The 12,054-nt window shown below is 33.8% G+C and overlaps 1 protein-coding gene across 2 annotated transcripts; it reads left to right on the top strand.

Annotated features, from left to right (window-relative positions):
• Positions 1 to 3,164: 3,164 nt before the first annotated feature.
• LOC147404213 (amino acid permease 3-like) lies at positions 3,165 to 6,561 on the top strand. Of its 2 annotated transcripts, XM_086440079.1 has the most exons (7): positions 3,165 to 3,323; positions 4,048 to 4,174; positions 4,262 to 4,495; positions 4,581 to 4,674; positions 4,772 to 4,986; positions 5,083 to 5,222; positions 5,755 to 6,561. In XM_086440079.1, exons 2-7 carry the CDS (start codon positions 4,048 to 4,050, stop codon positions 6,406 to 6,408), a joined length of 1,464 nt encoding a protein of 487 aa, XP_086296205.1. In that variant the 5' UTR covers positions 3,165 to 3,323; the 3' UTR covers positions 6,409 to 6,561. The 2 variants fall into 2 exon arrangements, with proteins under 2 accessions (XP_086296205.1, XP_086296206.1); XM_086440080.1 differs by lacking the exon at positions 3,165 to 3,323 and having other exon boundaries at positions 3,488 to 4,174.
• The last annotated feature ends 5,493 nt before the right edge of the window (positions 6,562 to 12,054 follow it).

Below are 12,054 nucleotides of genomic sequence, written 5' to 3'. Positions count from 1 at the left end.
AACCAAAGATATTAGAGTTTGCAATATTTAAATACTTTTTTTTTCTTTCATAAATGCCATTAAAATTTCTATTAGGGGCAGCAATCTTAATACAATCGGTGAACAAGAACACGAAATTGGTGGGTCTGGGTCAAGCCTAATTGGGTTTGGATCATAATAGAGTCAACTTATCTAACATGATAATTAAATGGGTCGGATTTGGATTAAGGTTGTTAAGTCGCTTAATCCGTTTTGACATATTTAGTTATTCTGTCATTAACGTATAGCTTTAAATATAACAATAATTATTTAAGAATTTTTTAAATTATCTATTTTTTACGATAAAACTTACTTTATGTTTGGTAATACTTTATTTATGTTGATAGATATTGGTTTGGTGGTTGACATGGAACTTTTTTTTTCCAATAAAAATTAGAATTTTTTAAAACCGATTATAAATGTGTTGGGTTTAAGTTTCTGACACAATTATTAAATCTGTCAAATTTGGATTTGGTAAATTTTCATAATACCCTTACCTCAACACGACATGACCCGACCCATTGCCACCGCTAATTTCTATTATTTTGTCATAAAACTTCTCTAATCTCAAATCCTGTTTCATGGAAAAAACCACTACATGGGAGGAAAAATAGTAAATTGTTGGCATGGTTTTAAATCTTGTTTGATATGTTTTGGTATCGTCCACCAAAGAGATTGATAGATAAATTAAATGTATTGGATGAGATTTAAAATCATAGTTCATTTTTCTCATTGTTGAACGAGACAACTCAAACCTATTGGAAAACTTGTCCAAGATGACTTGGTCTCATTCATGGAAGAGACGAGACGTCAAAACAAGTTTTAAAACCATGGTTATTAGAGATCAATATAGGTTCCCTAAGGATCATGTTCCAAGCTCAATTGTATGTTTGGCGCTTTGTGATCAGATATTGTTTGAGGCTATACATTTTAATGAATAATGATTTCAGATACCCCCCTCTAACATATGCCCCCATCACAAAATCGTAGATCGTTTGCCTTGAGATATGAAGAATCATGCATCTTTTTCTTGTGTATCCCGAGGCAATGATCTACGGTTATGTGATGGGGGTGTATGTCAGAGTAGGGCGTCAGATGATCACGGCACTATTTTAATTGAAGAAAAAGAAAGATTTTTATTTTTTAAATTTGGAATATTTACAAAAATATTATTGTATAATGACAATAAACCCTTCATTTTTGTCCTTAAATAGATAGAAATGGTAGGGCTAGCTTACCAGGTGTTAGGCTCTCAATAGATAGAGTCCGGATCTATACTAGGTTGATCTTGATCTGGGACCAAACCGGTCCGATGAGAATTGGATTGGATTTCATCAGATATCAATATTAGGATCCAGATCCAATTCTTAACAATAAGATCAAATCCTATTTGAAATACATGATATAAATAAACTTTATACATTTTTTGTGTTATAATATAATTTGCATACTTTCTCACAATTTAGCAGATTGAGACCTTAACGGATCCAGGATCCAAAATAGACCAGACCCAAGGTATTGCATCAGAATGGATCAAATTTCGGGTGTAATCCGATCCATTGACACTGGTCCGTGCCACAATTTTATTAAAAAAATAAATATTTTTGTATGCAAGTGCTCTTAACACTATGGCTAATGGGCTTCTAATAATGTTACCCAATTGTGCGATGGGTGGTTTGCCACGTGTATAGTCCCCTCAACCGGCCCAATCAAACGGTCTCCCATTAACACATTAAATAAATTTAATAAGAATCAAAGATAAAAAAATTTCTAGGGTTAATAACAAAAGAAGAAATTCAAACATTAAAAATATTCTTTCTTTCATGTCCATGGTCAAATGGGACTTAAAATAAAAGAGTTGAGAATCATACTAAGTGGTCACACACTCTCCCCCAAGTTATAATACTCTAAAAAGAGTCAAGAGGAGTCAACTCGGTGACTCTGAGATCATTTGGGAGAGTCAGTCAAACATATATTTAATTATTAATTTTAAGATTATTTTTTGTGAATTAAAAACGTTAGGGTTTGTTTGGTTAGGTTTTTTTTTTTGAAAGGTCGACAAGGTTAAGGCAGACCCAGACCAGGAAAAGGATTTGATTTATTATTTGCAGACTGTAGACATAATTAAATAAAGGGATATGATTTGTTAAATCCATCGAAATATTTTGCGATAAGACTTTTATGATGATTTTTTTAATTGCCAAGAAATTGATATAGTACGAAAGAGTGATTTTCTTCACAACTAACCGCCATTGAATCTTGATCAATTTCCCCAAAAATATGAATTTTCTTTTGCAATTAAACTCAGGCAAATGATTGTCAATGATTTATGTTGTGTTGAAGGGACATCTATATGATCTGATCGATTATGTAAGATCCTTGATAACAACACTATTGTAAAAATTATATAACCGATGAACAAAAGAGAAATAGCCTGAACAATGAATTTGCCAATCAAATGGAATTTGTAGGAATATATACATAAGATTCTGTGCACAAATAAAAGTGATCCTTAATGTGCATACGATCATATATGTATAACAATGAAGGATCTTCATGGATTTTTCCAATTTTTCGTAAATTACAAATCCGGATAGATATTTAAAATATAAAACAATAGAATTTCTAAATAGGGATATTTACGAAAAAGTGAAACTTTTGACGAATTTACAATTCTGGCTCACTGTTCATTTTAATTAACAGAACGTGAACTATAGCGAATTCAAAGGTTTTTAAAGTGATTATTTCTCAAGTTTAAAATGACAATTTTGCAAGTTTAAAGTGACAAATTGGAAATAATCACTTTAAACTTGTGAAATTGTCGCTTTAAAACCGTTGAATTCATTACTATTCTAATTTTTTTAACAAAAATATGATCATTTACGTTTTGATAATTAAAATGAACAACTAGTCAAAATTGTAAGTAACTCATTTTCAGCTCACAAAATGGTAATTCACCCTTCTAAATAAATTCGGGTGAGTTTGGAGGTTTTGGATGAGTTGTAAAACTATGTTTGTCATCATGTTTTTTGGATTTTTAAAAGACACTCAATAAAAAGATACATAAGATATTAATAAAGAGTGGGAAAGAGGGAACTTGTTCTCTCTCATTAAGGGGTGGAGGGGAGGCTACATATGTGAGGTGGAGAGCAAAAGTAGAAAAATAAAATATAGTATTTTAAGTGAGTATCGCTGCCTATATATAAGCTTGGGAGGGAGATGCAGAGCAACGTATCACTTCCTCACTCACTAATTCGCTAATATCCTTCTTTCCTTCTCTGTTTCTAAGTTTCATAAGGGACAAGGTTAGTTCATTTTTTATTTTTTTACTTACAAAAATAAAAAGTAGAGATCTTTCTAATGTTTTTGTTTGTTTGTTTCTTACAACATTTGTGTGAGTGAGAGAGAGATTGGAGTATTTTTGGCTTGGTGGGTCCTAGAAGATTTTTTTCCTTCACCAGAGAGCCTTATATATACTCCACTACCTCTCTCAATGGTCTCCATTCAAATTACTCTTGTTGTCTCTCTTTGCCAAGTTTCTGTTTCTCTTTGTGAGTTTCAGTTAAAGGGACACAATAGTGACACAGCTCTCTCTCAACAACAGCTTTGTTACCTTGCTTTCTTCCTTTCAAACCTCTCTCCCTCTCTTATTTTCTTAGCTTTAAGTTAGGCATTTTGCTTCTCTGTCTCTCTCAACCACAGCGTTTGCTACCTTAGCTTTCTTGCCCTCACCCCTTTCCCTCTCCAAATCTTTTTCTTGATTTGAGTATTTTTCTTTAGAGGTGGACATAACTTGGGCATACCCACCTTACCAAAATTTATGGGTTTATTTGGGTTTTTGTGACTCTTGGTTTGTGTGTAAGTCAGAGTTAGTTAAGAGTGTGTAGTCTCTCTCTCTCTCTCTCTCTCTCATAGTTTCAGTTTCTCTCTACAAATCAAAGTACAAGACCATTAAATAAAGTATTAAGTTGGATTACTCATTAAAACTCCTCTGTTTTGCTCATTTTCTTCTTTTATTGATCTAAAAAGATGGGAGAGGACACTATCACAAAGAACCACCACAACCACAACCACCAAATCATTGATTTCTCCTCAGAAGTGCTTCCACAAGGTGCATCCAAATGCTTTGATGATGATGGCCGTCTCAAAAGAACTGGTACTAAAAAAAAAAACTCCTCATTTAAATCTTCAAATCTCTATTTGATTCCATGGTTCATGAACTAATCAAATTATCTTGCATCAGGGAATGTTTGGACTGCAAGCGCACACATAATAACGGCTGTGATTGGTTCTGGGGTCCTCTCCTTGGCGTGGGCCATTGCTCAGCTAGGATGGATTGCTGGTCCAATAATGATGTTTTTGTTCTCCTTTGTGATTTACTACACTTCAGCTCTTCTAGCTGATTGTTATAGGTCTGGGGACCCTATAACTGGCAAAAGAAACTATACTTACATGGAAGCTGTTAGATCCAATCTTGGTATAATTTTATTAATTTGTTCACTTTTTCAAGGAATTTAACTAATGTCAAAAGTTCTAAATTTTGTCTCTTTGATCTTTCTTAGGTGGATTTCAAGTTAAGGTTTGTGGTTTAATTCAATATTTGAACCTTTTCGGTGTTGCTATTGGATACACAATAGCAGCTTCTATAAGCATGATGTGAGTTAAAAATTTGAATTTTTTTTAGTTTGAGTTCTTGTTCTGATGTTGTTTTTGAATTTTTGGATTAATGGGTTTGTTGGGTATTGAACGACAGGGCGATCAAACGGTCTAATTGTTTCCATCAGAGTGGAGGGAAGAACCCATGTCATATATCTAGCAATCCTTATATGATCCTTTTCGGTATCACCGAAATTATTTTTTCTCAAATTCCCGATTTCGATCAAATATGGTGGCTCTCAATTGTTGCCGCTGTGATGTCATTTACTTACTCTTCAATCGGCCTAGGCCTCGGAATTGCTAAAGTTGCAGGTATGAACGTTCATTTGAGTTGTTTGTATGGTTTTGTAAGAAATTTGTATAATTTTTGCTAAAATTGAATCAAGTTTCATCATTTTCTGTTATTAGAGAATGGGAATTTCATGGGAAGCCTCACTGGAATAAGCATTGGAGCTGTCACTCAGACTGAAAAGATATGGAGGAGCTTTCAAGCACTTGGAGATATTGCCTTTGCTTACTCGTATTCCATCATCCTCATTGAAATTCAGGTGAAATTCAAGCTTTTGTTTTGATTGAAGTATTTCTATGGAATCACTTCTATAAGAATTGTGTTTGCAACATTGATTATTTAGTGACAACGTCTGTGAAGTGTTTTTTAGGATCTATAATTACTTTGAGAAGTAATGGGATGTTTGGTTAAATCAACTAACAAACAGCTTCTCGATGTGTGAAGGGTTAAGACAAGGCAGGAGAGAACGATAGAAACAATTTGGGGTCATTTTTGAAATCATCTAAAAATGGGGACATTTTTATCCCAATTTTTTTTTAACTTTCATCCCATGGAAGCCAAAAGCGATTTTAGGTTGTGCTTCTGGTTTTTTTTTTTTTTTTTTTTTTTTGACTTTTAAGCCCATGAGACATGCTTTTGACTCTGAAAAGTGTTTTATGATGGAAATTTAAAAATAGGCATCAAACATAACGCGACTTAAATTACCAAAAAAAAAAATTGACAAACAATCGGACCTCATAAACAACTCTCGAGTAAGCAATTGATGAATTGATTGATATGTTGATGAACAGGATACAATCAAATCTCCACCATCGGAATCTAAGACAATGAAGAAGGCGACTCTAGTGAGTGTTGCGGTGACGACAGCTTTCTACATGCTCTGTGGTTGCATGGGCTATGCTGCATTTGGTGATGGAGCACCAGGAAACCTACTCACCGGCTTTGGTTTCTACAACCCATTTTGGCTTCTAGACATAGCAAATGCCGCTATAGTAATTCACCTCGTTGGAGCTTACCAAGTCTATTGCCAACCCCTCTTTGCATTCGTCGAGAAATGGGCAACACAAAGATGGCCAAAGAGCCAATTCATCACCAAAGATATAAAATTACCCATACCCGGCTTTGGCCCTTACAACCTCAACCTCTTCCGCCTCATATGGAGATCCGCATTTGTAGTCCTAACCACCCTTATATCGATGCTCCTCCCTTTCTTCAATGACATTGTTGGGCTCCTTGGGGCATTTGGATTTTGGCCGCTCACTGTTTACTTTCCCGTCGAGATGTACATTACCCAAAAGAAGATACCTAGGTGGAGCGCACAATGGCTTTCCCTTAAGACTCTCAGTCTTGCTTGCCTCATTATCTCTGTAGCGGCTGCCGCTGGTTCACTTGCTGGTGTATTCCTTGATCTTAAGGTCTATCGACCATTCAAGACTAGCTACTGATACATAATTATCTCTCTATGAGGATTATCCATGTTTATAGGGGTTGTTTCAAGTGTTGGTTTTAATGTACTTTCTAACTATGTATCTATGCATCGTCATTATCATTGTTATCAAAGCCTTAGAATTCGATCAGTTGAATGAATCTTGTTCCTCTGGTCAATTTTATTTAAATTCATGTCTATGGTTGATGAACAAAAGATCAAGATTCATGTTGAGACACACAAGGTTTTTATCTTTTTTTTAAAAATCTTTGGATTTGAGAGTGATAATCCAAAGCAAAACATGTAGCAAATGTGAAAAAATTGTTGGGATAGCTTTGGAAGCTTTATTAAATTGACGTAAAACAAAGAAATCGAAGTCTCTTGATGCTTGGTTGTCCTTCCATTTATTATCATCACAATATATATGGAGTGGTGTTGGAGTAACATTAAAATTGATATCGATTCTCACATTGCTGATGTGTAGGTGCACACATAGCTATAGATGCTTTTCACTCGTATCTCGATGAAAAGCATATATGGTTCCATACATACATCCACGTCAACAACGTGAGAATCGATGTCAATTTTAATGTTACTTCAACATTTTCCATAAATATATGTATAGGGTTAGGATCAAAGGGACATATGTAAAAATAATGTAACATTAATAAATTTTCAAAATATGAGTCAGAAGTTTCACATTGAGCTGATTTTTTGTGAGGATGATCTCTATGATGGGAAGATCATCCGGAAAAAAAAAATCAGTCAAATCTGAAACTTCTAACCCCATTAAAAGTGATTTAGAATGTGGACCGTTAATTTTTTGTCAATAATTTGTAAATCACTTTTAATAGATTAAGAAGTTTTTGATTGAGCTGATTTTTTGTGAAGATGATCTTTTCATCATAGTGACCATCCTCGCAAAAAATCAACTCAATCCAAAACCTCTAACCCATGTTTTGAAATTTTTTGTTTATATATATATATATATATATATATATATATATATATATATGGGGGCGGTTCGAGGGACGTCCTCAAAACCATCTTAAAAACAGATGTTTCTCAGCTGTTGGATGGAGAGAAAATAACGGTATAAGGGCGTTCTCACGTCAATTCCATATAAGAAACAAGTTTTAGCTTATTTAAAAAAAACTCCCTTATTTTATTTTTTTTTTAAAACAAACTCACTGCTTCTTTTAACATATCCTCTCTCTCTCGACGGAAAACCCCTTCGTCTCCACTGAACTCACTGTCTCTTCTCTCTCAATCGACTGAACTCTCATGCTCTCTCTCTCTCTCTCTCTCTCTCTCTCTCTCTCTCGACAGAAAACCCTTCGTCTCCACAAAAAATCGAATGGGCCGACTCGGTTGACCAACAATAGATTCTAGATAGACAGACAGAGAGAAAAGATCTGAACTTACATGGAGTGGGAATGTGGCGAACTTCGAGAAAGACATGAACAAGATAGATAAAGCTAGAAGAAGGCTTGGTCGCATATTGCTTGAGTGCCCACAAGAGAGCTTCCATGCTAGAATTACTCTTTCCAACTGCAATGTAAATGTCTTCTTCTCCATTTTCAAATTCTTCCTTGATTGTTGCTGGGATCCCAAGTTTAGTCTCAAAGATCTCACTACAAGGCTCCTCTTCAATCTCACTCTCTATTCAAATAAAGTTGTCCGATTGGCTATTAAACACCGTGATTTCTCCATCTTCTGTCGAGAATTGGGTTGGGTTATCTTCTTCTCCATTTTCAAATTCTTCCTTAATTGTTGCTGGGATCCCAAGTTTGGTCTCGAAGATCTCACTACAAGGCTCCTCTTCAATCTCACTCTCTATTGAAATAAAGTTGTCCGATTGGCTACTAAACACCGTGATTTCTCCATCTTCTGTTGAGAATTGGGTTGGGTTGGGTTTTCAGTGTTCGAAGGAGTGAGTTTGTTTAAAAAAAAAATAAAACGAGGGAGTTTTTCTTAAATAAACTAAAACTTATTTCTTATATGGAACTGATGTGAGAACGCCCCTATACCGTTGTTTTCTCTCCATCCAACAGTTGAGAAACATCTGTTTTTCAGATGGTTTTGAGGACGTCCCTCGAACCACCCCCTATATAATATATATATATATATATATATATATATATATATATATATATATATGGGTATAAGAGATGGTCCCACATTGCTTGGGTACCATGACCTTGGGCTGTATATGCACCTAGGACAATCCTCATCTTACAAGTTGATTTTGGGAGAATGAGTCAAGCCCATGAACTTCTACATGGTATTAGAGTGGGTAACCATGGGGATGCAGGAGACACATTACTTGTGAGGAGGAGTGTAAGAGATAGTCTCACAGTGTCTGGGTACCATGACCTTGGGCTATATATCAACTTGGGGCAATTCTTACCTTACAAGTCAGTTTTGTGAGGATGAGTTAGGCCCATGGGCTTCTACAATGGGAAATGCTAATGTCCAAGGCTTCAAAGTGATATTAACATTGTCTACCACATTCACTTTTCAATAACATCCCTCTTTATTTTATATTCTAAGAGAAAAGACAAGGGTATGTTAATCTTTTACATAATAAATATATTTATTATTCTCTTAGTAGATACAATTATTATAGTGACATTGATTGCAAAAAAAAAAAAGGCATTTGAATTAAAAGACTAAGGTGTCCTTAATATTTATTATGCAAACAAATATGTATCATGTAAAAAATCAATATACACTTGTCTTTTTCACTAAAAGACAAAATAAAGAATAATATTATTAACAAGAAAATGTGGTAGACAATATTGTGATATAAATATGCATCAAAGTATTTTGGTTCTAATTTAATATTTGAGAATCCAGATTGATCCCTTTAAAATTAAAGTTATCATGACTTACGGAGAATTTGATAGAATTAAACAGATGACTATAATAACTGAAAATATTAACAAAATTTTGCTATGATTTATTAAAGGACAACTAAACACCAGTGACCATATGCGGCAAAGTACCGATATTGGTGCCTATCGGCAGCAAAGTGATTCACATTCATCCCATACTTGGCATGCCAAGCATTGGCTGCATATTTCGTACCTGTTTTTTTTGGATTTATGTCAAAAAGAAAAAGGGTTCACCATTATTTATATGTGGCAGGTATTGACTGATCACTGATTGTTCAAATTGGTGGACCACAAAATCTTGGATGGTCTTGACTATTTAAGCAATATCTTCCTAGTTGACAAAATAAGAAAATAGAATAAAGTGCCACATTATAACCACCAAAATTATGGCATATTTTTAGTGCTTTGCCCTCCTCAAAATCATAAATGAAAAAAAAAAAAATCTAAATAACTTTAAAAGGTAATTTAACCTCTACTTTTGGAGTCCTAACTTACTTTAATCTAATATGCTAAAAAAGACAGTAAATTTGTTATTTTTATTTGTTTTACATTTTTATCTTTCAACTTCTTTCTTTCTCGAACTCTGATTTTTTAGACCATTTTCGTAGTTTTTATGATTATTCAAATTAAAGGGTCTAGAAGAGTTCAGGATGATCCAAACACTTCTAATAACAAAAGTTGTGGATTTGGACAGATTGAAATATGAAGGAATATGATTCATTTGGCTAATCCTAGACCCTTGGGATAATACTTTGATGATGAGATGATTCTGGTGCCATTTTTCATCCAAAGTAGGACTTGTTTCGAGTATAATAATAATTGAATTTTTTCTTTATGTTAAAAACTCGATTGGTGATTGGTAAAGGCCACAATCACAAATTCTCATTTTATATCCATTGCGAACATTCAAATTCTAAATAATTGTAGGTGATTTAGACATACCACAACATGTTTTGGTGAATATTTGAGATATCCTTGTATTTTAAAACTAATCACATTCCCTTCTTGATCATGGTCGTATATGACTAATCAATAATAAAACAAGTGAAACATCGTCATCTTCAAACCCAATTTTTTCTCCAATAATCCATTTTAGGGCAACATGTTTGATTTATTTGGCAGCCCTTCATTTTTCTTTTTCTTTAAAGACTTTACTCTTTTTCAACATAATTTCAGTCTTCAACCATGTTTTTATTCAGAAAAGTCATCTGGAATTTATTTATTTTCTTATCATGGATTAATAAAATAAATATTAAAGGAAATCGAGTGAGAAATCAAATCTTATGACGAATAAGTGGCGATCTTGTCACCAAAACCCAACATTGAAGAATAGTTTTTGGGCAAAAACAATAAGGGTTTTTGACAAGAGATTGAAGATCAAGGTGTCCTAGTAATCTTCTATTAATCTCTTATAGAATACCATAGTCAAAGAATATGCCATCAATTTGAAGGCATAAGGGCATCCCAAATATTCACTAAAGTGCAAATGTAAATTACCAAAAACCATTCATCATCTCATCGTCATAGTCTTATCCTAAGGATTTAAGATTGATCAAATGAATCACAATCCTTCATTAAACTCTGTCTGAGCCACATTTACTGTTATTAGAAGTGTGTTCATATCTATTTTCATTATTACAATCTTTTTTTTTTTTTATTGAGGAGGAGAGGGGAGTGAGGTATCCAGACCTCTTAGAGCACTCAACTAATTCTAAATAATCGTAGTGAATTACATATGTGCACAAGCAAACTGAATTGACGAAACTAAACAAACCAATTAAAAAACAAATTAACTTTGGTTACCCTTATGAACAAGTTCCATTTATAATGTTGAACAATGAATTCAAATTCTAACCAAGCAAACCAAACTAACGGACCTAAGCAAATCAAATGAATTATCCTTGCCTACCCTTATGAATCAGGTTAATTTTAGATTGCCGAACTACAAACCACTAACCTAAATTTGAACTGAACCAAGAAATGAATGATCTCTACCTACTCCTAAAAATCAGGTTTATTGTAGAGTGCCGAACCATGAATTCGAATTCGAGCCAACAAACCAGGTAAACATAGGGACATACAACTTGGACCTTATCAATGCTGTTATGAATCGATCGGGATCAATTTTGTTCTAAACCCATCCATGCTAAAAATAGAGTACAAATACACTCCACAACACTCCACAATGACAACCATTTGAGAAACTAGTCGGTGACAAGGTTTTAAATCTCGTCCAAGTTATCTAGGTATCGTTCAACAATGGTATGGATATATGAAATGTCTCAACATTCACATCATTTCGTGAGATAAATAAGATGTCTTGGATGATATTTTGAAAATCTCATCTAAAACAATAAAACTCTGCTGAGTCAATCGAAATTTTGATTAAAATATATATTTTTTAATTTTAAATATTTATTATTTATTATATAAATAAAACATGATCTTATGAATAAACATTTCCTAATATATCTTATATTATTATAAAAATTATAGTTATTTCAATTTAAATATTGGTAAATCAATCAATATAAATCGATTTTTATGGACTGTATCGTCAGAGACAAGTTGACTCGTAAAAGACAACTCGGTCTCCCCATGGACGAGACGCCACACCGAATTTTGAAACCATGTTTTGACTCGGACGAGTCAAATCGGGATCCATTTTGTTCTAAACCCATCCATGCTAAAAGTAGAGTACAAATACAATCTACGACTCCACTAGAGATATTAGTCGGTGACGTTGCAAATAAATAACCGTAGAATTA

The sequence above is a fragment of the Akebia trifoliata genome, chromosome 4, assembly GCF_017979445.1.
Source record: "Akebia trifoliata isolate Shusen 1 chromosome 4, ASM1797944v1, whole genome shotgun sequence".
Taxonomy (NCBI): domain Eukaryota; kingdom Viridiplantae; phylum Streptophyta; class Magnoliopsida; order Ranunculales; family Lardizabalaceae; genus Akebia; species Akebia trifoliata.
The sequence above is the reverse complement of the archived record's forward strand: the minus strand, read 5'-3'. Positions and strand labels throughout refer to the sequence as shown.